The 26,966-nt window shown below is 37.5% G+C and overlaps 1 protein-coding gene across 2 annotated transcripts in view; it reads left to right on the top strand.

The window, feature by feature from the left end:
* Nucleotides 1-23,521, top strand: part of NBEAL1 (neurobeachin like 1) — a 75,772-nt gene extending 52,251 nt beyond the window's left edge. For both annotated transcript variants that reach the window (XM_062498521.1, XM_062498520.1), the window contains 22 exons: nucleotides 165-289; nucleotides 1,131-1,257; nucleotides 2,334-2,482; nucleotides 3,300-3,433; nucleotides 4,130-4,231; nucleotides 5,362-5,457; nucleotides 5,566-5,690; nucleotides 6,861-7,001; nucleotides 7,092-7,222; nucleotides 8,194-8,303; nucleotides 8,832-8,949; nucleotides 9,627-9,724; nucleotides 9,995-10,111; nucleotides 10,600-10,689; nucleotides 11,841-11,950; nucleotides 12,521-12,693; nucleotides 13,130-13,224; nucleotides 14,996-15,112; nucleotides 15,778-15,939; nucleotides 16,996-17,144; nucleotides 17,814-17,949; nucleotides 20,513-23,521. In XM_062498521.1, the coding sequence (XP_062354505.1) occupies nucleotides 165-289; nucleotides 1,131-1,257; nucleotides 2,334-2,482; nucleotides 3,300-3,433; nucleotides 4,130-4,231; nucleotides 5,362-5,457; nucleotides 5,566-5,690; nucleotides 6,861-7,001; nucleotides 7,092-7,222; nucleotides 8,194-8,303; nucleotides 8,832-8,949; nucleotides 9,627-9,724; nucleotides 9,995-10,111; nucleotides 10,600-10,689; nucleotides 11,841-11,950; nucleotides 12,521-12,693; nucleotides 13,130-13,224; nucleotides 14,996-15,112; nucleotides 15,778-15,939; nucleotides 16,996-17,144; nucleotides 17,814-17,949; nucleotides 20,513-20,614 (2,707 nt within the window). In that variant the 3' untranslated portion in view covers nucleotides 20,615-23,521. The remainder of the gene's footprint in view (nucleotides 1-164; nucleotides 290-1,130; nucleotides 1,258-2,333; nucleotides 2,483-3,299; nucleotides 3,434-4,129; nucleotides 4,232-5,361; nucleotides 5,458-5,565; nucleotides 5,691-6,860; nucleotides 7,002-7,091; nucleotides 7,223-8,193; nucleotides 8,304-8,831; nucleotides 8,950-9,626; nucleotides 9,725-9,994; nucleotides 10,112-10,599; nucleotides 10,690-11,840; nucleotides 11,951-12,520; nucleotides 12,694-13,129; nucleotides 13,225-14,995; nucleotides 15,113-15,777; nucleotides 15,940-16,995; nucleotides 17,145-17,813; nucleotides 17,950-20,512) is intronic.
* The last annotated feature ends 3,445 nt before the right edge of the window (nucleotides 23,522-26,966 follow it).

The raw sequence follows: 26,966 nt of genomic DNA, 5'->3' as shown, positions 1-26,966 counted from the left end.
GAGCTGCAATGTGAAAGAAAAGCAATAAACTGCATTTTGGTATTTTATTTTTTACAGTGTACAAGTGGATGACTAGTATTTTTCTAAATAAGCACTCTTTTGTATCAGTTAATTCCTGTAAGTCTTTATTCACATTGTTTTTATGAGCATTCCTGTTTTCCTAGGAAACAGCGTCCTGTTCACTGGAAACTTTCAAATGTGGAAAATTTTTCACGTATGAGACTAAAACTAGTGCAGAATTACAACTTCAACTCTCATCAGGATGCTAGTGACCTGAGAGATAATTTAGGTAAAGTTGTATTTGCTGTCTCACTTGAGTTCTTACCAAAGAAAGATATCCACTTCCCTTTTGTGTTTAATAAGCCGTATACGCTAGATAATTAAATCTTGATTTTTCTTTATTTAATCTGTAGCAAAATGTATAATATGAGAGTGGTTCTTTGATTTGAAACAGCATCTTCTTACTGAGTAGAATTCTTTTGCCCTGGTTCATTGAAATGTGAGGCTTTGTTGCGCAGTAAATAAAAGCTAACTCCTTTCTTTTAAAATAAGAAGTCATAAAACTTTCTAGTATGAGATTATTTATTCAAGAAAGAAGCAAAGAGATCAGAGTAAGCAGTGTTTGTTCAAAGCCTTTTGGAATTTGTGACTAATATGTGTAGATAGGAAGTGCTTTGTTTCAGAAGTGTGCCAGACTGGTTAGTTAGGGGTGTAACTGTTAAGTTTGGTGTATTGGATATCAAGGCTCAAGCAAAAAAAAAAAAAACAAACCCTGAAAGACTCTTGTAAACCCACATAACCAAAAAGCAAATGCAGTGCATATCTTTTAAAACTGCATGCTTTAGCAGCGTCTGGAAAAATACTGCAAAATGTTTTATTGTAAATGTCTACATCAGAATTCAAGTTGAATTTTTCTTAGGTGTTGTATTCCCTTTCTGCTGTCACAATTTTCAGTGTAGCTCAAGGACTGTTTTTAGTGTTCTGCTTAACCACAAAAATATTTAAGAAACATGGTTGCTTCTTTCTTGGTTAAAACCAACACTCGGCTGTGGAGGATAGGCTTAGTAGGTTAGATTTCCAAAAGTATTGTAGCAGCAGAAGTTCTCAGCTGTTATGTCTGTTTATGCCAGGTGTGCACCAGACACAGCCCTCTAGTGAGTCTCTGCTTCTGGAGGTGGTGAAGCAGGTGAAAGTGAGTGACTTGGAAGATGATATTCTGGAACTACCAGAAGAAGACACAGCAGCCAGTTCCAATCTGTAAGTAGAACAGGATAAACAATTATCATTTGTTTCTGTGCTAGGGATAAGGAGTGACAAACTACTCTGAGAATTGAATAGCAGCCAAAGTTTCCCTCTCTTTGTCTGGCCTTAACAACTCATCCGGGCAGTTTTGATCAGCAAAGTTACTGTTGAATTTATCATTGTCACCACTGAGACAAGAAAAGCCCCAGGGAAAAGAAGGCAGAGCAGATGTTTGTGAGAATCCATTAGTTGATTCACAGGTGGGCTGAAGCTACAGAATGGTTGAGGCTTTTCTACTCTGTGTGTTGACTATAATTCTCAAGAGGCAGTCTGCCCTGTAAAGACATGGAGCAGACTGGAACTGCCTCTTGTCCTTAGTTACCATGGTCACTCACTCCACTGTCAGCTGCATAGCATGAGAATCTGTGTGGTTGGCATTTACCTGCTGGAGGGTGCCTTGTGTTTAAGAGCATTCCAGGGGGAGGCCTGCTGTGCTTCCTTCATGTCACTTGTGTGCAACCAAAAAAAAGGGCAGGAGAGAGAGAGCAGGGGCAGGGGAGTTGAGGGAGATAGCAAATGCTTTGCTTTCAGTAATTGGGCATGTCATGTTGTGTGTGCATCTATGTGTGTCTGTGCTGTTAAATCCAGTAGAGGGTTGGCACTCCGAGTGGTACTGATACATTTTGTGCTTGAAAAGTTATTAAATGCTTGCTGTAGATTATAGCAAAATAACCCTGAAGATAGCTTCAGTCACATCAACTGGGACTCAGCCCTGCTCTGGGACAGAGAACTGAAGCACCTAACAATTAAATAAGAAAGGGGAATGCAGCTTAATGTTGTTGTACTTCAGATGAAGTCAAGTCCATTGTGCCTCAGACCAAAATACCAAGATTGAAGAGTGATGGTGTGAAATTATATTTGTAATCTACTCTGAAACACCCAAGACTGCTGATGAAAGCAGCTTTATATAATTGTTCATGTTGCAGTTTTAATGCCATTCTAATTTGATTCTTTTCTCAACTGTATTCTTACCAAGACCTAAGCAACAGTGTAATCTACCCAACCCCTAACACTTAGTGTTGATTTTGCAGGGATGAGAAGGATGAGGAAAGTCAGAAAGAAAAGCTAATATTGTCTGAAGACTGTGAACTCATTACAATAATTGATGTGATACCAGGCAGGCTGGAGATCACTACCCAGCACATCTATTTCTTTGATGGTAGCATTGAGAAGGAGGAAGGTAAGCATGATCAATATCTCTTTTTTTTCCAGTGTCGTTTAGCATTCTGCTTTTAATAGGCTGAGTCTGTGTTTAGAAAATGAGTGTCAAAGTAATTGTAAAGAGAGAAGTTGTTGTTCTGTACTTAAAATTATTATTGCACTTCATGGTTAGTGGCTGACTGATCCCTTCAGAATCAAGAACTTGGAACTGTACTTTCTGAGCTGGTAAACTGGTTAACTATTCTTAGTATTTCTTCAAAATAAATTACTAAAAAACCTGCCAACTAAAAAAAAGTTACTACCTCTAATTTGCTTTGTAAATGGCACCTCTCCGTTCTCCCTGACAAATAATGTTTTACTCATGCATTGATTTAAAAAGTAGTAGTATATAAGCATTAATCATCTATATTAATTTAGGAAACTTTAATAGAACATACACAGCTGGCTATGTAAACACTGAAGTGAAATGTTGGACAAATAATAGTAAAATTTTCCAATTCAGTATACCAAAATGTTCAGCCTTTAGGAAATCTAAACAAAGAAGTTTGTTTGAGCCTGTTTAAGAAAGCAAAAGGAGTTGGTTCATAATTTTTGTCAACAGAATACATTCATAATCAGAATGCAAAAGAAAATTCTACGTTCCATCAGATATTTCTTGCTTCACTTCTTTCAGCACAACGTCTGTATTTAATCAAGTCAGCTCTAAGACTTTCCTTTTCTAGGAGTAACTCTGAGGTGATTGGAGCTGGTACTGCACTATGTCTATATAAAAAGTGTTGGTTTGTTTTTTTTTTTTAATCTATATTCCAACTGAATAAACAGATTGTTCTTCCTAGGGGTAGGTTTTGATTTCAAATGGCACCTTTCTCAAATTCGAGAGATCCATCTGCGTCGGTACAACCTGAGGAGGTCAGCTTTGGAGATCTTCCTTACAGATCAAACCAACTATTTCCTGAACTTCCATAAGGAGGTATGGGTTTCCTAAATTTCATGGATTTATATAATAAGCGCAAGGCTAGTTTTAAGTGATTGTATTTGAGTCTGGTGCCTTCCTTTATTCTGTAACACTAGTAGCAAAAGGTTTGCTTTGCATTGTCATCATGGGAAACTAGACTGCAGCCTGGCATCTAGAAACTGATTAATTGTGAAAAGACAGATAAAACAAGCTTCTCCTTTTTTATCTCTCTCTCTCTGTTATACAGAATGATTATTTAACTAAAAAATCACATCAGTAGTAATTGAAATGTTTTGAAGTTTTGATTTTTTTAAAGATTGAACAAGTTAATTACAAATCAAAGGGGACGGCCTTTTTTACAACAACATTGGAAATCATTTATAGACCATGGTTAAGGAGTAGTGAACGTTTTTCCTCTCTGGGTAATATCAGTGGTCCTTTTGATGAGGGACTAAGATAATTTTCAGAATTTAGGGTGAGTTACATACTAGGGTCAGTTCATGAACAGCTCTTAGAAAATGTTGTGTGGTTTGGTTTTGATGTGAAGGATGTCACATCCATCCATGTCCAGATGTTTTAAACAGTAAGAGATGGAAGTACTCAAATATCTAACTATGTCCTATTCATTTTGCATTTTAATTTGCTGATAAGTTGCTTAATTATCAGCTTCAGTCTCCAGAATATTGTTTTATTAGTGCTGTTTTCTAACAGGTACGAAACAAAGTATATAGTCGGATATTGTCACTGCGTTCTCCAAACATTTCTGGGACCAGATCTCCACAGGAGCTTTTCAAAGCATCAGGTTTGATGCAGGTATGAGACCTCAGCTGAATGGTCTAAAGAATTCCTCTGCTTTTTGAAGGAGTCCCCCAGTGTTTAGATGGCAGCTCCCAAGTTCTGGACCCTCAGCCTGGCCCCCGAACTTCCATGTGCATCATTTTAGGATGGTTTGGGTTATGTTTACAGTCAGGTAAGTGGGTACAGCCAGGCTCTGTTGATGTGGTTGACAGGCATTTTAACATGGATATAAAAGGTGTGGTAGATTTGTTTCTGGTTTTAGTCTATGATCTTGAGTGCCGTTTTGACACTTGTTTCACTAGATGTGGAAGTAATTTTCCCTGGTATCTTTTCATGTTGGAGCTTTCAACAAAACCCACATGAAGATTAGTGGGAATTAGTAATATTGGGAAAAAAGAAAAATCTAAAAATGTCCGTATTACCATAAAAACAGATACATTTTTAAATATAGTAAATGTATTTTTATTTTTCATCTCTTTATGCCAAAATGGTTTTCTTTGAGGGAGGAAGCTTTGCAAATAACTTTAAAATATTGGAAATATTTTGATGGTTCTTTGTGTCCCTAACAATAAAAGATATCAAGTTGTTTATTTACACAGAGGAAATATTGTTTGTCATGACACATCTTCATCACTCTACAGACAAATACTGGGCCCTTGTGAAATATGTCTGTTCTTTGGTTTAGAATATAATAATGAAGCAAACAAAGGTGCACAGACAATTTGGTTTACCTGTACTGTTAACCAATAGGAGAATAATTTATAAATAAATTTTGATCTAAGTGCTCTCACGGATTTTAAAGTTCTCTTCTCCTTTTTATAAGTACCTGTGAACTTGCCTTCTTTTTGTTTCTCTCACTTTCCTTTTCACCAAGGCTGCTAATTGTCTGCTGCTCTGTATTTGAAACACTTCTGTCACCAGTCAGGACGGGATTTCAATGAAACATAGCACAATCGCTGAATCACAAAAGTAAAATAAAATTTATTATGAGAAATTGAATCTGGAGCTGCATACAATTTTTGTGGTCTTGTGCTTTTCACTTGCCAGTGCTACCCTTTGGCAGATGGATACTCACAAAACGTGTAATTTGCAGTAATTATATCCTTGATATAGTGACTTCCATTTTATCTTTCTCTGTCTTTCAGAAATGGGTGAATAGAGAAATATCCAACTTTGACTACCTTATTCAGCTGAACACCATGGCAGGACGAACTTACAATGACCTTGCTCAATATCCTGTGGTAACTAAAAAGTTAATTTTTAAATTTTTGCCCAAGGTACACGTGTTTTCTGTTTTAAGAGCTGTATTTTTAATGTGTCTGTTTGATGTACTTTTTTTTTTTTTTAAGTTTCCCTGGATTTTACGAGATTACACCTCAGAAGAACTGGACCTGAATAACCCTGCAGTATTTAGGGATCTGTCCAAACCCATAGGTGTGGTAAATGAGAAGAACGCCAAGACTGTGAAAGAGAAGTATGTATTTGAATACTTGGTTTTATTTCTTTGCCTTTTCTAAGCCTCCAGGCTAATAATATATTTAAAAAATAAAGTTGTGACAGTGGAATTTTTGAAGCTGGTTTTATGACATAACAGATGCATTTGCAAATGTGGTTGGTTTGTTGTTCCTGCTGCATTCAGACTATATTATATGGCACTCAGTTATATGGCAGTGAAAGGACAAAACTTATTGCTGTACATTTTCAATTGTTTCTCAGCTGTGGAGATAAAAACTGAAAGACTGTAGAAACAATTTAATGGCTCAACAGCTTGAAAAGACAATTTGTCCCATGTCTGCTTCAAGATAAGGAATGTGTAATCATATTGCTGAGTTGAGCTGCCTATGTTAAGAGGCATCGGTCCTAAATCTGTGTTTCTTCTTTTTTTTCAAGCATAGATTATTATCTTAAAAAAAAAATCTCAAGTGACTTTCAGCAAGTCCTCTGTAGGTACCAGTGACAGGTACTTACACCCACACAGCAGTGTAGTGATCTTTCCTGATTTGCTAGTCTGGGGACTGAGTGTGCTATCATACCAGACTGCAGTCAAGTGTCTTCCAAGATCTTCTGAAAACTTGGAACGGGGAGAATTTCCTTTGAATGATTAGGCTTTATCCTGACTATAATGAAATGGGTTCTCTAGAAATATGTTTAACTGGAATTTCTCCTACCAGCCTTGTGAGGCTGAGGAATGTATCAGCCAGATGGTGGCATGGTAGAGTGAATTTGCCAGTAGGAAAGGAAATGGGCATGAGTGTGAAAAAGATCTCTCTTCTGCATCCTGCTCAGTCAAATGCATTTCCTAAATCTTCAAGGAAACCATCATAAGTCTAATCACTAGTAAATATTCGCTGTGATGTTGTGGACTGTGTGGGTCTGTTGTATTAAAGTCATCAGTCCTGTCTGCCCTTTGTCTGGTTTCTGACAGCAAAGGCTTTGTCTGTTGTACATTTTGATTTTTCAGCAGTCTTTTTCCTAGGGACTTTCTGAGTAAGATCTAGAATCTTCATGTTTGATAGAACTCAACGTATTTTTCTCTTATAGATCACTGTGGTCATTTCTTTTGAATCTTTGCCTGGAATAACCATAATCCACATGTAAATCAACTATAATGCTCAGTTGTATTTATAAAGATTTCCTTTTTTAGATACGAGAATTTTGAGGATCCTCTTGGGATGATTGACAAGTTTCACTATGGGACACATTACTCGAATGCTGCTGGTGTCATGCATTACCTCATTAGGGTGGAGCCTTTCACTACACTTCATATCCAGCTTCAGAGTGGCAGGTATGCTGAGCAAACAAGGAGTCCTTTCCTGCTTCTTCCTTTTGTACTGAGGGAATCATCAAAGTCTAACCTGAGTTTTCTGATCCACAGATTTGACTGTGCTGATAGACAGTTCCACTCTATTCCTGCTACCTGGCAGGCACTGATGGACAACCCCAATGATGTCAAGGAACTTATCCCAGAGTTCTTCTACTTTCCAGAATTCCTGGAGAATCAAAATGGTGAACTGACTGCTAAGAATATTCTCTCAGAAAACACTCTGTATTCTTCAGAAAATAATTGTTACAGCCATTTGGGAATGCTGAGGGACAGTTACTGCTTTAACTTTATGGTGTTGTAGATGTTAATCATGATGCTGGCTTCAAACTGTTTAGTGAAGATACCAGTTGTGTTAAGCAGCAGCTTTAACATAGTTTAAAATTCAGGCTGTGGGCTTATGGATGGCTAAAAATAGTGTTTACCCAATGGAAAGTATCAGAGATGCTCATTTGGATGTTTGAAACAGTTAATACTGTTAAAAAAAAAGTTAAGAGATTAATTATATTAATTAATTATAAGTCTGATTGAAAAGCTAGTGTCCTGCATTCTTACATGAGACTCCTAGATGTTTTTTGAATTCACATTTATTGTTTTGTGATTTGTTTCTCTATCTTCACACAATTTGAAAATGAATTTGTATGTTTGTGCTGCTACAACCTACTGGAGTTCTAAATTAGAAAAATCACAAACTCCCAAGTTCAACTTTCAAGTCATTTAAGTATTTAGAGTTGTTTCAATGATAATTGGTGAGATTTCAGACTTCTTAAAAGCCTTGATTTTATAACCATTTAAACTACTAACTCCCTTATTAGGAACAACCTTACTGTAGTGTTTTGGACTCTTAATCCTGGTAAAGCAAATGCAGATATGTTTACAGATGGGTGTCTAAAATATTAATGCTGCATCATGGTTGGGCTTCAAAATCATTTAGGTGTTTTGGATAATTGTCATCCTCTGTCATTTAAAATTGTAAACGTGCAGAACAGAACTTAGCCTCCTATATCAGTGGTAGGGTTATTAGGGATTTGCATTAAGAATTTTTCAATATCCCTCTCTTGCATTGAGACAAGTGTGATTTTTAATCTTTATTGAGAAATCAAGCTACTTGAAATACTTTGTAGCAACTCTAAATCTTTTCTGAATTATTCACCAGGTTTTAACTTAGGCCAGCTTCAAATGTCAAAAGAGGTGGTAAATGATGTTATTCTGCCTAAGTGGGCCCACTCCCCAGAAGACTTTATTTATAAACACAGGAAGGCTCTGGTAAGATGTTGTTTGTATGTGTGATGTAATCATAAAGCAAGTGCACCTGCACACTGTTACTGTGGCTTAAATGTAAAACAAGTGAGATAGCACTCAAACTTGAGTTGTGGTTGCATTTGACAATACATGCACCGTTGGAACTTGCAGTTAAAAAGCTCTGTGTGTGTTGATGCAATGCTGAATAGAGCATTAAATCTCCTGGGCTTCTTGGGCACTAATGATTTGGGCATTTGCTGTCCTAGAGATAAAATGCAGAGGTAGGTGGGTAGGCTTCCCTTGCTATTTAAAGATGAATCTGTCTGGTGTTAGGGAGCTGGCAGGTGTGTTTCAATAATGCACGTCTCTTGTGTCTTGTATCTCCCCACAGCACATAAGGATATTCTTAGGCTTCTGCCCTACACATTGCTAAATACCTAATTTGTGGATACTCTTAATTTAGGAATTGAATCTTTTCCACAGAAAATAGTAAAAACTTGAAGATGGGAACAGTATTTTGCTTATTCTTACAAGAGCATTGTTTCCTTCTAGGAATCTGAGTATGTTTCTGCTCATCTTCATGAATGGATAGATTTGATTTTTGGCTACAAGCAGAGGGGACCAGCTGCAGTGGAGGCACTTAATGTGTTCTATTATTGTACTTATGAAGGTACAAAGCAGTATGTTCTCTTGTCATTGTCATCAGGCTTGTGGGTTGTCATTATTAGACAGAAGACACTTGATTTGTGAGCGTACCATTCAGTAGCATATGGTAAGGCAGCAGGTTTATAGATGAAATATGACAGCAAACCTTGCAGTGTATAATAAGAAAAAAGTATAGCTTTATTTAAAGGAGGACTGTTACAGTTTCTTGTGTTTTTTTTTTTTTTTTTTCTCCTAAAAGTTACTGGGTTTTCTTGTCACTTATTTGCTTGCTTTTAAAAGCATTTGTGGGAAGAGGCTTCTTGTGTTTTAGAGTTCAGGCACATTGCTTAAAAACAACTAATATTAGAGACAAAATTTTCTGTTAATTTCAAAGCTAACTTTTGGATGTTTTTTGTTTGCTACTTGTTGTTTGCAATGAAGTATATTAAATTCATTTGATAAGACAAGGGCCTGCAATTCTTGCCCTGACAGATACACTTAAAATTCCACATGCAGAGTGGAGTTTTCAGATTGTACTTTAAATGGAGGCTTTGTCTGGGGGCTTTTCTGGGGGTAAAGGGTCATAATGCTGCAGGTAAATTAAGTTTTGGAGTGTTACTTGACCATATTGGTTCTTAATAAGCTGTTTGGATTGTGTTCCTTTTTTTTCCCCTATTCTTCACCATTCTGGTTGTGAACCAGGGGCTGTGGATTTGGATGCTTTAACAGATGAGAAAGAAAGGAAGGCTTTAGAAGGGATGATAAACAATTTTGGACAAACTCCCTGTCAGCTGTTAAAGGTACTGCTATTTTGCTTCCTCTTCACCAGACCTTTGTTGTTATAACTGAGTTGCAAGGACTTCTGAAAAAACAGTGGTTTGTAATGTAATGGTTTGTAATTTTAGCAACATTATATCTTTGTCACATTACCAAAAGAAATTAATTTACTTTAAGAAAGTGGTATTAGGTATTTAAGACTGTTTTCCCATTAAGATTCTGAGTATCTCATGTGCATTGAACAAATTGATGAATTAGTCTAATTTGTTACTCCTTCAAATATTGCCTCCTAGGAGCCCCATCCACAAAGGCTGTCAGCAGAAGAGGTAGTGCAAAGACTAACTAAAAGTGATACCTCTACTCTGAATATCTTCCAGCACCTCACTGAGCTGAAGTCATTCTTCATAGAGGTAGATGTTACTTGAAATTGTTCCAAGTCTAATCTGAAACTTCTAATGTACTTGAAACAAAAGGTAACAACCTAGATGAAAATAAACTTGCTTCCTATTTAGAGAAAATACTTTACAATGCAATGTGTATTAAATGAGCTCTGTCTTTTTAGTTGGCTTCATAGCAGTGGATCCCATAATCTGCTGGCTGCTTGTGTGGGTATTGAGTATTGAATTGGCCACCACACTAAGAAAGCTGCAAACCTCACTGGTGGTGTGTGAGCACTCACTGAACTTGGTAGTTCAACTCCCTGTTTGGGGTCAGGGTTTCATATGCAGTGTTTGTGATGAAGCTCACCTGCACAGACTGAATGGATGTGTTCCAATGTCAGGGTGCTCTACAGGTCTGACACTGACTCCAAAGGCTTTGGATCTTTCTCTTTACAGGATCTAGATTTATCCTTCAGCTTTTGAATGTAATCAGATCAAACCCATGTCCTTTCTCTTAGGGAATTAGTGATGGTGTGCCCATTGTCAAAGCTGTTGTCCCCAGGAATCAGTCACGTTCCTTTATTTCTCAGGGAAGCCCAGAGATCTTGGTGAGTTGAATGTCAATATTGTTCTTAAACTGCAGATAGTCAGATGGGTGTATTTTTTTCATGCAGCTTGTAGAGAAACATGTCTTAACTATTCCTCTTCAAATGTGTTCCTTTAACCTATAATGAATGTCACTTATAAGTTAAATATTTTTCTTCTGAAGAAAAGCTGGGCTGATTTGTTGAATGGCATTTAAGAGCTGATGAGACATGACTGTAAATTATAGTGAGGCATATTCTAAGTTCCCACTTAATCAGCTTCCCTGCAGCAACCAATTTGCTAATGCAGTGCAGCCCAGATTCAAAATTACAGCACTGAGTTATTAATGGTGTCATTGTTTGTCATTGCTTTCCAACCTGTATATTAAATTATACCATATCTGGTACATGCAGACTCCAAAGGCCTGTGCTGTTCCTAAAACTAACTCTTGCAGTAACACACGTTCTTGTACTGTGGCAGATAGCAAATAATGAAAGGAGAACAGTGGTTTTGTATTTGCATCTGTATATATAGCCTAGACACTGGACCCAGTGCAATAATACCTCTGTTTTTCAGGAAAGACTATTCCAATATTCCTATTTTGTATGTCTAAATTACTGTCTTGTCTTAATGTGGTACATTCATAGGTTATTTGGACACATCTAAAATTCTCCATGTGATTTTCATAAATATCTAATCAAAATTGCCTTGAATATTTATATTCATTTGTTATTTTGTCAAAAATGAATCTGGTACAGTGTTTGTTAAACTTCCTGTGTTAATATGTTTACTATTAACAATTACTATTCAGAGAAGAGAAGAAGCAGCATCTTAAACTAAATGACTGACTTATAGAGGGGCTGGTTGGCTGGGATTTCTAATTTTTGTCTCCTCCCATCCTTCCTACCCCAACTTCTCTGACCTGTGTAGAACATAGACTACTGGAACATGGTTCTGTGTACCACAGATGGATTAACTCATCTGAGCAGGATTTTTTTTTTTTTTTTTTTTTTTTGGTGTGTGTGTGTGTTCAGGGAGAGGTGTGCATGTGCTTTTTCCTTTGTGGTAGGTTTTCAAGAAGCCTCTGCTGGACTTTATGCAAGCTCCATTAGTGTCAAGGCAAGCAGAAAATAAACCTCTGAGTTTCATCTACTTTTTCATCAAACTTTTCTAGGTAACAACAAGTCTGAACTGCGTTATTGGAACTCATGGTTGGCTGCCTTATGACAAAAATATTTCCAACTATTTTACATTCATCAAAGATACAACAGTGACAAATCCCAAGTAAGCAAATTTTGAGGAGGGGAACAGGTGAATGCATCTCAACTAATGAAATGTAGTAATTGTTCAAAAATCAGTTGGTTGTACTGTGTGAGTTTTCACCTACGAATGCATCTTCTGATGTTCAGTAATACCTCTAATCTGTAATAGCATTCTAATAGAGTTATGTAAGTGACATTTCAGGCTTCATTCTTAGAGCTACTTCTGAGTTTTTTTCTAATTAACAATCGTAAAAACTCATCTTGGAATCTGAGACAGTCTTCATATATTCTTATGCTATAGTAATACACAGGTATATGTGGTGAGTTTGGGTTTTTTGCTTTTAGAATATTCCCTTTTTGTCTTTAATGTTACAATGCTTAGTAGGAGCATGAGTTATTCAATTGTGTAAAAGGCTGAAAAAAACTCTTTAGATGACACCTTGCTTCCAGTCACTGGTGGCAGTAAGATTTTTGCCATGGATGTAGCCTCTTCTGTAGATGGAATTCATTACTGCTTTTTGAAGACACAGGAAGTGCAAAAATCCCGGATTTGAGCCGAGGTTACTGTTAACTGCTCGTCGTTTGCCTACAGAACGCAGCGCAGCATGAGTGGTCCTTTTGCCCCAGGGCTGGAGATCACCTCCAAGCTGTTTGCAGTGTCCCATGACGCAAAGCTGCTCTTCAGTGGCGGACACTGGGACAACAGCATCCGAGTGACGTCCCTTACGAAAGGCAAACTGATGGGACAGCACATCAGGCACATGGGTCAGTCACTCTGTGTGGGAAATGGAAAGGGTTTTATGTGTGTTATCTGGCGTTCTCACAATACGGCCACGCCACGTGGGCGCACGAGTGTAGTGGTTGTAAAGGAATGGCAGCATAAGAACAGAAGAATGCTTGAATTGTGGTTATGCAGAAATACTTGGGCGTGCCTTTTCAGTCGCTGGAGTGGTGCTTTGATGTAGTTTCCAAATAAAGGCTGCCTGCTATTTTTAGGCAGCAAAGTTGAATGTGTCAAGTGGGTGCACTTGGCTGTAGGATGATTTCATTGTTTAATGGTGTCACCAGCCCTTATCACAGTGGAGTGTTTCATGCTGACTGCAAATCAGAGTACAGCGTGACAAAATGTATCTGAATTGTCAATCTGTGGGAAATCAGTCTTAATTACCCATGTGACCACTGTCGTCTTTTCTTTATCTAGATATTGTGACCTGCTTGGCAATAGACCACTGTGGAATTCATTTAATTTCAGGCTCCAGAGATACCACCTGTATGATATGGCAGATCGTTCAGCAGGTGGGTTATTTAGGCATTCTCGGAAGCAATTTCTGGATGTAATTTTTTTCTCGGTTTTGCTATTATGTTTTATTGCCTTCTTTTCAGGTTTCTAGGGAAGATGGTGCACTACAATCAATTAGCTTAGTAATTTTACTTTCATTGTCTTCTCTGAAATACTATACATGTTGGTTACTATATAGCTGAAGTGCACTGTTTTAGAGGCTCTCTTAAAGATTTTATAGATTATTTTCTAGGCAGTTGTTCACCCCTAGTAGTTGCATTTTAGCACTGCCTTTTCTCTGTGCTGATGAGTACAGAAAAGACAGCACTGTCTGTTGCCTGCATTTGCACTGGCATTTGAGAATTCCTTAATATTGGTCTCATGCTTTCATGCAGTGAAAATAGTTATGTGATCCACATGTGTACTTACACTCTAAATGTGAGGCTGTTTCCATCATTATGCATTTAAATGCTGATTTCTGATTGCTGCATTTGAGATATACAAGTAGGATTAATTGCTGGGGGAAGCTGTCATGTTTCAGACAGTAGAGTTCATCAAGTCACCTTGTTCTTATTGTGGAACTGAAGTCAGCACATTAAAGCAGTAGAGTGATGCATAGCTGCATGTGCTTTTGTGGAAGCTGTCTTTATGGTGGGAGTATCTATAATTCTGTAAAGAAGTCCTTTGTAGTAACAGAGCATGGTCAAAGAAGTAATACCTTAGTGCTTGTATGAGTGGCTTTTTGTCTCAAGTAGGGATAAACGTTCAAGAGTTTTGTAGTTTATCTTTTCATTGTGAGTTAACTCATCCTCTGGGAATGATTTTTGTTTAGAAGTGCTTTTTCTTAAGGTTGTTAAAGTGTTTATTATTAATAGACATATAATTGCTGTTTTATGCATAGTAGCTGTTTCTTGTGAGAGTTTTATCTTGGTCTGTGCAAAGTGGCAGCAGTGGACTGCATACTGGCATTTCCATTCTACTTGTCTTCTCTGCAATGACACCTTCTGTATTTTATCACTTTTTCTGTATTCCTGCACGCTTCAGGCTTTCAGCACCTGATTGGCAAACAAATTTTTATCACAGAAATGAAAATAAATAGTTTTCTGTAGAGCTGTTTACTGTACCTTTTCTCTAGGCACAGTTGTTTCCTTAGAACTGGTTTGAGAATAAGTCTGTATGTGCTGGCAGTACACTCACTGGGACAAAAGCTGTGATACCCTGCAGTTATGTGGGAACGTTGCTATTTTTAATGAGCATAATTGCAGGATTTCCTTTGCATATTGTACTACTGGTAGTCACTGAGAAGTACTATTTGCTTCCTTTTCCTTGGCAAATGGAAAGAGTTGCTGTTATTCTAAGTAAAATTAAAGTAAATTTCAGCTTCTTTAAATTGGATAGTGAAGATAGTGTTTGATTCCAGGGTAAACTCTTAAGAACTGGACAAGCCTAGATGCACAGGGGAAGAGCAAGTGTGTGGATGGGGTGAACAACTTCTGTTAGGGCTGCTCACTATTGTCCTTGCACTCCTGGACACCTGCAGGGAGAGGAAGGAGTCAGCTGAGTAACATTCTCTCACACCCACACAGTAACTACATGTTCATTCATTCTTGGGATTTTTGTAAGTGCTGACATAGGGGGCAATACATTGATACTGGAGTGGTGAGTTATGCCTTTGACCTCTGTCAAATACACACCTCACACAACTGGTACTGAAGATACCAGAAGTTCATTTTTTGTTTGTCCTTCAGCTGCAAGAGAATGTGTCATTGCACTTTTTGTTACTCTCAGGGAGGAGTGCCTACAGGCCTGGCACCTAAACCATTACAGATCCTTTATGGGCACACTGACGAAGTTTCAAGTGTTGGCATCAGCACTGAACTGGATATGGCAGTGTCAGGATCCAGGGTAAGCACCTTTTTACTTCTCCCTTTCTTTGCCTTTCTCAGCCAAACCCAATAAGGTGTTTGAAACTGATTAAGGATAATACAAAAATAAGTCACTATTTCACAATCTTTTTGTAAAACCTTGCTTATCAAGAAGGTACGTGCCATCCCCTTTGCTGCCTGTTTAAATCAAAGTCTCAAACTGCCGTGCAGAACATAGGCCTCACCTACTATGTGGTGTTATTCTACACAGGTGAGCTTTAATATGTGTGGACTTCCTTGGAGATTTTAAGCCTCTCATAGCAAGTTCTGATTGTTTCTCCCCTGCTGTGTTAACTCTGAAGGTGCTGTTCCACTTGCTCGTGGTCTGCCTTACTGTACTACACAGGCAGGCTGCTGAACTCTGGCTTTGTACTCCACAAGCCTACTCATAAATGGTACCTGTGAAATGGCTGATTTGTTGCCTATCCTTGCTCTTGCCCTACTTGCAGTTTCTTTCTTCATATGCCTATAATACATGGTCTCGAGGGGAAGGCTTCTTTGTGCAGAGTTCCTAATGCTCAGGAGTCCTTGTCTCCCATTAAGGGTTGAAGTGCTTTCAAAGCCCTGTATGCTCTGTATGTAAACAGTGAGTGTTGTGGTAACTCTGCTGCTGAGCATGGACTCCCCTGAATGTGGTTGCTGCAGGATGGCACTGTTATTGTCCGCACTGTTCGGAGGGGTCAGTACGTGAGGACTCTGCGACCACCTTGTGAGAGCTCTCTCCTGCTCACTGTTCCCAATCTGGCTGTGTCCTGGGAAGGCCATATCGTTGTCCACACCAGTGTGGAAGGAAAGACTACTCTCAAGGTACTTAAGTTTGTGGAAAACCTGTTTCTGACACTGAAGATTTTAATCATAAGTGTATCTAACTTTATCTCATTTCCTCTAGTAATGAGGCTTTTTGAGCGTGCAGTGTCAGTTGCTGTATTTTTTAAAATTTTGCTTGCCAATTTGACTGAAATTTTGTTCAAGTTCAAGTAATGAAGGTTATTGTGCTCTGGTGAGTTTCATGGACATCTCCAAACACCTGCAAGGAAGATACTCAAGCATACACTGAGTTTTCCTGGGAGAGCCACTTTGGACTGGAAAATTAGGGGAAATAAGTTCCACTGTGAACAGAAGCAGAGGCTTATAAGGGGAGCAGTAAGTTCTGGGTGCAAGATGATCAGTGTCTACCCAGTTTCTTAGTTTGGGATTGGGGATACAGCTATAAGGTTGTGTCTGTTGAGCTGTGTAGTTGCTCTAATAACAGTAGAGCTGTTGTGATTTCTTTAAAGATGGGAAATTTCTTGGAAAACAGATCTCTCTGATGTAGGCATTCTAACTACATTAGGAAGATGGAGAGAGGAGAGAGAGATTCAAGGTAATGCCAGGCTGGAAGAATTTATGATGGTTTTGTTAGTTGTGCCTGTAATCCAGCAGGAAGTCATTGGCTTGTCTAGAAGATGCTTCTGGATCTAGATCTGTGGAAATATATTTGTATCCTTCTGCTTTTGGATTTGGGAGGGCAACAGAGGGAAGGAGGGTGGTAGCAAGGCTGAAGACGAGTGCAGTCTTGCTTTCTTCTTTCTTAAGAAAAGTTCTTATAAATTAGGGACCTCTCTATTAAATCCATGGATGTTTCCAGGAAATTTAGAATTGATTAAATGGACTACAACGTTGCATTAAGAGGTAGCTTCAAAAACTTCCATACACATTGAGTATAGGCTCACTACTCTTGTATCATTCAGCAGGGAGACTGTTGTCAGCATTATCATCTGTGGGTTGTTTCCAAATTAGTGCCTTTTAATAAGCAAAAGATACGAGTGCAACACTCTTTATCCTAGCAGTCCTCTGTGATATATTTATTTTTGATCCCTTCAGGATAAGAATGCATTACATCTCTATTCTGTCAATGGGAAATATCTGGGTTCTGAGACTCTGAAGGAGGAAGTGTCTGATCTGTGTGTAACTGGTGAATATATTGTGATGGGCAGCTTGCAGGGATTTCTTTCCATACGGGATCTCTACAGGTAATGTGCCACCATTTTTACTGGGATACAAATATGGAGGCTTATAAAGAAATGGCTGTGTAATAAACTTTGCTTAGTGCTATAGGTGAGACCTGTTGCTTTTTCTGTGTTCCCCTCAAAAGAAAAAATGTTTTTGGTGAAACTAAGACATGGAGAAAATAAAACGAGGCTATAACAGATCTCCTTCTTCCCAGACGTTTATCCCAATTGAACACCTAGAACTTACAGGAGGAACTGTCAGTTTGCAAACTGTGCTGGTCCCCTGATTAGTCACAGGGGGCTCAGCAACTGCAGGATCAAGCCTCATGTAGTTCTGCACTGAGTTTTAAGCTCCACTTACTGCTTAGCTCTGTAAATCTCCACTGCTTCTCAGAATGGGAGGGATATTTGTCAGGCAGCTGTGGGACTAATGTCACTGTTCCTCAGTGGAAATTTATTAGCTTACTGACTTAACCTATCCACATCTGTTCTTGTTATTGAAGGTCTATTTTGGGATACAATTAGATTTCTAGAATACAGTTAGATAATTGAAACTGCAAATTATATCCTTGAGAAACTCTGTTTTTTAGTGCATCCTGTGGACAGCAATTTCACCTGCATGTGATTCTTTGCGGTATGTGCAAGCAAATTCATGATGTACTTTCTCTCTGTGACTTCTGTTCCTTTCAGCCTGAATCTGAGCATCTCTCCCTTGGCCATGAGACTGCCAATCCATTGCATTTCTGTCACCAAAGAGTACAGCCACATCCTTGTTGGCTTGGAGGATGGCAAGTTGATTATCGTTGGTGTTGGCAAGCCAGCAGAGGTAAAACCCACCATCAAGAACTTTTTCTACAGAACAGTGGGAAGTTCACTTATTTCTGCTTTCCAGTTCAGCAAGAGGTCTCCTCTATGGCAGGGTAAATTTAAGAGCAAGTTTCAGTTTTCAGTGGGAAACAAATAACTTTTGAGACTGCTCTACTGAAAGCTCTGATTAAGAATCAGAGGTATATAGGGATCGCAGATGGGAAGCTCAGCTGGACTAACTTCCAGACTTTATCACTGACATCTGAATCAGTAAAGTCATAATAGCTAACCTTTTCTGAATGGGATAGTGTTGTCAGCCTCTTCTTGATGAAATAATAATCCAGAAGAAAATCGGAAATGAAAGAGAGCAAGCTACTTTCTTTATTTTTTCTTAATGGTTTCTATCAGATATCTTTTAATATGCATTGACTGACACTGGGGAAAAAGGTATTACTTCTTTCTGCTGAGAGTCTCTAATGGCAATGCACAGGGAATCACTTCTGTAGGTTCCCAGTATGCCTGTGCTCCATATGGTGAATATAAACTTGTTGGTTCTGCATATGCAATATCAATTACAGAGCATCCATCTCTCAAATAGATATGCCAAATTTTTCTTGTGCAAAATGTAGTTTTTGCTTTAATTACTACTTGTCATGACTTTCAAAGTACTTGAGTTAACTTAAAACTGCTTATTATCTTTATAACTCAATCTCTGTTGTGCTGCTATGTATTTATTTGAAAATGTGCTTATCACTTTTGCATGATCTTTAGTACATGCCAGAAAAGTGTGTATTAATTCAGTTTTATATTTTAAATGTGAAAACAGAGCAACTTTATTTGTCAGTATTTTAAAATGTTTTTGCTAGGAGATACGCAGTTGAATATTGGAAAAAGGCTTCACACAATGGTAGTCTGATTTTGCTTGTACTGGATGTGGAAGGGAGGTTTCCACTGACTTCCAGTTTTCTATTGTAGAATTGAAAAAGAGCTGATTATTCTGTGGTTAAACATATGGTTGTAACAGCAGTTTTAAACCCACTGTCATTTCTAAGCTTCCTATTCCATAGAAAATATCTTTTGTAGGCTGAAATTTGTGTGCATCATTAGACTGAAGGATTTTTGTTTTCTTATTTTCATTTTTTAATCACATCTATTTTTCTAACTATGTAGAAAGTGTTGTTTCAAAGACTGGATTCCTTTTATGGTTATAGAGACTTTCCGATTACTTTTTTCCAGGATTTTCTGTTTACAGTTCAGGTGATATGCAAGGTTAATATCCGTGTAAATAGATTTTTCTTTTTTTTTAAACATAAACATGTAAGGAACAACATTATGTCCCAGATTTTCTAGTTTTCTATGATGGCATCAATCAGTATATTTGAAGAGTGTGTGAATGTGGGGTGTTCATTTGTTGAATGACTTATTTTTAGTTTGGAAGGAATGTGTTAATTCCTGAAACTTTATCCATGTTCAGAAGACAGTGTTGTAGTTCCAGCTTTCAGTGGTGATATTGATCCATAGAACAGGATTGGATCCTTGGCACGGACTTGCTTTAATGTGCAAAAAGTGAAATGCTGCTTGGTATTAGGATTGGCCTTTAGTGTTTCTGCACTGACAGTATCTAATATGGAGCATAAGAAACACTTTGGTATTTTTAACAATTACTTTGCTGTTTTGGATGTTGCAGAAGTCTGGGCAATTATCACTTGCTAGTGTTAATCTGGTCAGTGCTGTGCCTGTTCTAGAACACTGCTGCTCTGAGGCAGGTTATGTTTGAGGTAGTAACTGTGAGGAACTGTTCTCAAACCTGTAAAGGCATGCATCTTATTTATTGAACTGCAAGGAATTCCAGAACTTAATCAGCTGCCAGGCTGATCACTACTGGCCAATCATCAACCTTGTGCTTAGGTAATTAAGAGTTTCTTACAAACTGTTGTCAGATTGCAGACCTACCAGGTGCTGGATTTAATATGGCCTCTGGTTGCTTGTTATCCATCTTATCCTATGGAATAGTCACTATGAATTACTTCTCCTTGAAACATTCCTCTGAACATCTCACCCAGGATCTTTGCAAGACTGTATAAATTTGACACCAGGAGATAACCTTTCTCTTTTTCCTTTATTCTTCTATCACTGTCCTGCATCTTGGCTATTTTTTTCCCACTTCTAGCAATTTCTGTCTGAAATCTCTAAAATAAAATTTCCTTTCTTCTCATTTAGTTCATTTTTGCTTGGCATTCATCTCTTCTTTTCCCTTCCTACCAAAATAGCAATCTAAACACTCTTTCTAAGCCGTTTGAAGTAGGTTAAGCATATAAGTACACATTAGTGGGTAATATCCCTTTAAGTGTTCAAAATCAGAGAAGACTGTGGTTGGTGTTGTGTCTTGTTTTTTGTCAGTCCCAAGAATCATCCCTAAGTGTGACTTTTAGTTTCTTTTCAAATAATTTTTTTGGTATATTTTGTTTATGCGGTACATTGTCGTGTCTGCATTTCACCAGATTCAGTGTCTGAATTCCTTTTTAATTTATCCACCTTATCCCTTCCCCCTCCTTTTGTTTCTCTGAATTACTTTCAAACAGATGCGCTCAGGTCAGCTTTCCCGAAAGCTGTGGGGATCAAGCAAACGGCTCAGCCAGATTTCATCAGGAGAGACTGAATATAACACTCAAGATTCCAAGTGATTGCTGCTTCTACCTTCTCTCATGGATTCCAGAAAAATATTTAATCTTTTGGTCACTTTAAATGTATAAATATGTAATCAGGGCTTTGATTTTTAAGTCTGTTGATGAAGAACCTATGGTATTAGAAGCAAGCATATATACTCATGCAGGTTAGCTTGCTTACATATTTGTCCTTAACTGTGTTCACTTGTTCACAGCCAAATCCCTCTCTCAACAGCTGCTAAAACTGTGTTTTGGGAGGGCTAGAAAAACCCCAAACAATCCCTCCACAAGTCTCCAAACCCCCAGATTACTAATTGAATTAAAGAGAAGTAATAAGATTTGATTTAAAGCTGAGTAGGGCCAGATGCTCCTTGATAACAAACAAGCTATTGGGCTTTGCTTTGACAGCACTGTTATTCCCCAGTAAATTGAAACTCTGATAGTTGCAATGGTTGGATTCAGAATTGGATAGATGATGGTTACAACCTTCTCAATACATTTGTTACCCTAATGATCTTTATTGCAGTTTGTTCGTGTAAATGGCTCCTGCTCTCTTTCTTTTGTGTAGCTCCAATTTTAGGCTGTTCTGCAAGGAACATCTGTGTTGCACTACTTTATCAGAAATTTTTAAGTACAGAAATGATTAACGTCAAAAGAGTTGGAGGTGGTGAAGGAGCTGAAGGAGGTAGGAAATATTGCTGCTGAAAATTATTTATATTGTTAAGTAAACTTAAGATATACACCAAGAAATCCCATTGTATATTTAATATCGTGCAGAAATACCCAGGAAGACTCATTATATATACTGCTTCATTAGTAAGGCAACTCCTGCAAACAAAAGATAAATTTCCACTGCAAAATCATTATGTAACATTGCAGCACAATTCAATTAAAAATAGCACCTGTTTGTTTCTTGGCTTGGTGTTCACCAAACCAGTTGTTAGCCATATTTCTTTTTTTTCTGTAAAAATAAGCAGGGAAAAACAGACGTTATATCCATTTTCAAAATGCATTTAAGACCTGGTAAAAGAAAATATCAGATCCTTATGTGTGCTGTATCACATTGCATACTATCTTTTGGAGAAGCCATTACTGATTTTTTTGTTTGTTTAGCAATACATGATGATAGAAGGGTGTGTGTTTTCCTACCAATCTGATATTTTTCTAATGTTACTGATGAAGATGATAAACTCTATACTGTTAGAATATGAATTTATCCAGATCAGCGTGCGAAGGGGTGTGTGTGTATGTGTATATATATATGTGTGTGTATATATATATGTGTATTAATGTATGTATTAAAAGAAGAATATCCCATGGGGTGAAGGGAGCACAGATACAAGGCAGGTGTGATTGTTACCTACTATGTTCTCTTTTGGGCCCCCCTTTCTTCCCTCTATTGTTGCTTGTCTTGGTTTTTTTTTTATTTATTTATTGAAATGAATGTGTGATGTATCTCTCATAAATGTTATCAGATATTCCCAGTGGCTGGGAAGTTGTTGAACTACCTGAGGAACATAATGTATAATCTTACTTCATTAACTTTAAGCACAATTTATTAGCTTTATAGAAATAATAATACCTCCTTACCCTGGTAAAGGATAATCTTTACAGTCCCATTCAAAATTATTTCTCCTCCTCACTTTCTTTACTGGAAAAAAATAATCCCTCTTGATGGCTGATTGGTGTACTTTGTAAAGAAAGTTGTGTTGCATTTTCTTAACTTTTGTAAATTAAATAATAAATCAGATTAGTGAGCAAGTGGGTCTATGCATAGTTGCAATATTCTGCCTAATCACTGTGACAGACTGAATTGTCTGGAAAGTTAGGAGAAAATATGGATTATTTTCCTGAGTCACTTGCCAAGAGAGAATTAAACTTCCCAAAGTAGAGTGGTGTGGGTTTTTTCATACTCCATGTAAGTAAAACAAACTAAGTTAACCCACATCCTGTATTCTCAAATAAGCTATAGAGAAGTGAAAAACACTATTTTTAATCAATTACCTATCCAATAAGAATACTAAGGATACTGTGGAAGTATTAAACTTGTTTATGAGAATGTGAAGTATGTTTGTCCATTATGATTTCATGCAGAAGGGGTTTCAGGGGAGCTCTTTGGAGAGTAGTTTATTTCAGCTCAGAATGTGAGACCTTTCTGTGTTAACGGAGGTGGAAAAAACTCAGTTGGGGAATTGAATTGATGGGTTTTATATGTATGCATAAATGTTGTGTTTAAATGCACAGACAAGGCCAAGTCTTTATTTGGACTGGAAGGGGGCAGGAAATTATCATGCCGTAGACTATGAGAATCAAGTGGAAAAGGGAGATGGGTCTTAAGTGGTGTTTGGTGGGAGCACAGGTTTCTTCTTGTCTCTTGCACAGAGGGGTTTCCATATGCATTTGAAAACATCCTATTGTGGGTTAGGTACGTTTATACAACAGTTGAATTAACATTTTTAGTAGCTCAATATTAAAGAGTACTGAATACAGTGTGTCAGTTGAAGTAAAATATAATGTTGCAATAATTGAAATAGTTTATGATGAAGACCTTTTGACATTTGAATACCATAATTACAGTGCACCAGAAGCACTGGGTGATCATCACAAATACCTGGGACAGGTTTAAATGTGGACAGTTCTTGGGCTCTCAAACTCAATGATAGTCTGTGCTTAGTATAAAGCAGCAGCAGCAGCAGAATGAGGAGGGGGCAGGTGAGCTCTGAGCTGCTGCTTTACGCCCCAGGTGTGATGGAACATCCATAGCCTTTGGATCTTCTGTCTGGTCTTTAGGGGTGGGAGGTGTATACCATCAGGTGCTTGGCATCCTTGCCAGAGGCCATCTGGAAGGACCTCCATGGCTTTGAAGGTCTGCACTTTGTCTCTATTTAAAACCAGCTTTAAATAAAAGATGAGTCGTAAGTGTGAGCATTAGTATGTTGTTTCTTTTAGGTTTAACTTACTTGCATTAAAAAGTACACAATAATGTTTAAAAATTGAAAATAATTTTTCTGATTATCTGTTTAGGTCAGTTGAATTACAGCCTATTATGCAGTGCACTGTGAATTGGAGAACTGACTTTCATAATTCTTTGATTTCCTCAAGTCAAAGCTTAGGATCCTATTTTATTTTTCAGGTAGTATTGGTGGAATAAGATTCTCCTTTGGTTTTGATCAAAGATTTGTTTAAGTGTAAAAAGAGTAAAAGTTTTGAGATGAGAGAATTCAAATGAGGAATTTAGAACAAACAAACAAGTTTTAAGTGACATTTGTTTCATAGTACTACTTTTGTCAAGATCTTCTTTGTGATATCTTCCTATGTTTAAGTTTTGGAACAAGTGTAATAATACTTATCAAAGTTTAACATATGCTTACCTTTGAAGATGAGTAGGTAGGAGTGTAAATATATATATATCTAAAAGAAACTGAAAACTGACCTGCTTTTCATACCTGTATATAAATGAGATCAAATAGTTAGCAGTGTTATCTTTGTAGCAGTTTTGAATTTACATACCAAAGGATATTTTGAAGAAATGTCTCCTTTATTTAAAATAAAATGTTTATTTCCTCTAATTCAATTTACTTATAATTCTTGATAGTATTTTTAGTTCTCTTCTTAGCTATAGAGAAGAATCCCATCTAGTCTGGGTTTGAATTTTACAAGCATACAGAAAGTGAAATGCACTTTGAGTTAGCATCTGACTTAGGCAGATTTTTGTGTACCAATATTCTTATCCATTACTCACTCCTAGGATGTCTAGAAACCACATCTTCTATCATCCATGCACCTTACCAGCACAACATAATAATCCCAGTCCTAAAGTAACTGCATTTGTCCAGATGGTTAATACACATTGTGGAAATTAGGTTTTCTTAGGAAAATAATTGATTGTTTGATAGTAAAAAGAGGAAAAAAAGAAAAAACCTAAACCAACAAAACCTCCCCCAACTCCCAAAACTTCCCCTCAAAAAAAAACCCAAACTTGCCAGCATTGCAATCCATATTGTAATCCATATTATAACTGTTTTGCTAATCTGCAACATTGATAAAAACAAGCTTTTCCCCCTCTGGCATAGTTTAGATCATGCATATTATCACAAAACAGGTTTATCAGTCTTCACAGGCTTTAAATGGCCAAGTCAATTGGCTGTCTTATAAGGATCCTCTTGAAATTTGCATTTCTTTGTCCTTTAAATGAGTGCAGAGACCTAAGTTTCTGCACTGGAAGAATTTTTAAAAATAGTCCTGCAGAAATGAAAAACTGATTTTTGTGATGCACAGATTAGGTAACTCCTCCTTTAGTCCATGGGAGCTGTATACCTCACTTCCCTAAACCATGTCTTCCTCCTCTCTGTTTCCTTTGCAAACCTTTCCCAATCTTAATTAACAAAAATCATTAGAAAAGATAAGTAAAGGCACCAAATGCTGCACAGAGCTTTTACTGTGTACATGTATTTAGTTGAAAATGTGTATCTATATACAGATTCTAGAATGGTAGGGAGCTTTAGAGCTAGAAGAGGTGGAGAGTTGTCAACCTCCTTTTGCTCCTATATTGAGAGATTCTGTAGCCACGTGCTCTGTATTGTCACCTGAAACATTGCTGTCTTCCACTGCTAAAGGCACCTTGCTGACCATGTTAAATGCTGATCCAAGCTGCTGTGAATATTTTTTTTCCCCTTTCAAAGAATTACAGAAAAAGAAGCGTGCACATAGAAATGCATATCCTAATGTGAGCCTATGGCTTATCTAATAAATACTTATGGGAAAGCACTACATAGGGTTATATTTATTTGAATGGAAATTCAAGCATGTGCTTCAGTGCTTTCTAGGTCTTTTTATGCTTTCTGGCTTAGAAGCTGTGTTGGTTTTGGCTGCAAATATGACACGTGTTGGTATTCTCCTTTTGGGGAAAGTTTCCATGGTATCATATACATGTGAGCTCATTGTATGCTAATGTTAGAGTCAACTGAAGTGCTTGGAAGATGTCTTTCCTTCCATTCCAAGGAGCCAATCTTATTATTACTAAATTACCCTTGTAAGCACATACTTTTGAAGTTTTCTAAAAAGCTACTGCATTAAAAAAATACATTTTAGAATTGGTAAAATGTTATTGTTCCCTTTTTCAGTGTTATAGATACCAGATGCCTGAATGTAAAAATGCCTCTGAGTGGCACCATAGCATGCTCTGCATTTCAACTGAGTGCCATTTACCTTACTGCAGTCTTGAACACCCCATATGTGAGGAACTGCTTGCAGTGTTTAGTCCAAGGTAGCCTTTGTTCAGTTTTTACTCACCTTTTTTGCTGTGCATCTGTGGAAGAAGACTGGTCTTTCTTTTAGTTGCCATTTACCTATGTGGCCCAAATAAAATAGATGTTTCACTTGTTCTCAGTAGAGTTCCTTCAGTGTGTGTTCTCAGTTTTTTCCAGTGGACTTGAGAAATTTGGCAGGTATTTCCAGAGTTTAGGTCTGTGCTTATACTCAGCAGACACAGCTTCATCACACACCTTCTGTCCCAGAAGTATGATTGTCACTGTAGATTATGGTTTAAAGCTGCTAAGGTGTTTTGAGATTGGAATATCAAACATCCAGCCATATATCTCATAGATCTAACTGAAGTTGGAGGCCATTTGTTTATTTAGCTTCCTATCTAGTCAGTATTTTCCTCTCAAGGGAGCTGTATTTTTTGCCTTGAAAGAGCTTTAAAATAAACTGAAGTCCTCCACCTGACAATACTACTTCAGCCACATGCCGCTGTGGGCTGTTTCTTAAAGCCACGAGGGGAAAACAGAATTCAAGAAAAACTTGCAATACATATTCTGCTTCTGCAGGAGCAATTTAGTATGAGATTAGAGAAATGCTCCATGTGAGACTTACCTCCCTCTGGACAGTGTTTTGATGGAAGCTGTGCCGCTACTCAGTTTGCCCGATGAATTTTTACTGAAGCTAAGCAGGGGTGGGAGCAAAGGCCTTACAGCAACAGTTAATCATATCTTCTGGTAATTCTTACAGATTGTGCAATTATATGATTACAAATGGATCTTTAAATGCCAAAAAAAAAGCCTTTTTAAAGAGTTAAATGTTAGGTCTGAGGAGTGCTGGAAATAACTACTTTGAGAAATGAGCCTTCAGGCACTGTAATGAACTTGCTGTCTGCCTTCTGTGCAATATCTTTTTCCCTCTGGGTGCTTTAAGAGTATACTGTATGTCTGACTTGTTTTGATCAATATGTTTTAAGAGTGTGTATATTGGCTAATGATGGATTTTTTTCCTGTACAGCATGGTGGAAGATGTTTTAAAATTTTGCACTTTTCTAGGATTTGCAAGTTTGTAACCTGAAAATTTTTAACATGCACACTTTTGTATATAATTA

This window comes from Cinclus cinclus, chromosome 9 (assembly GCF_963662255.1).
Source record: "Cinclus cinclus chromosome 9, bCinCin1.1, whole genome shotgun sequence".
In the NCBI taxonomy this organism is placed as follows: Eukaryota; Metazoa; Chordata; class Aves; order Passeriformes; family Cinclidae; genus Cinclus; species Cinclus cinclus.
The sequence above is the reverse complement of the archived record's forward strand: the minus strand, read 5'-3'. Positions and strand labels throughout refer to the sequence as shown.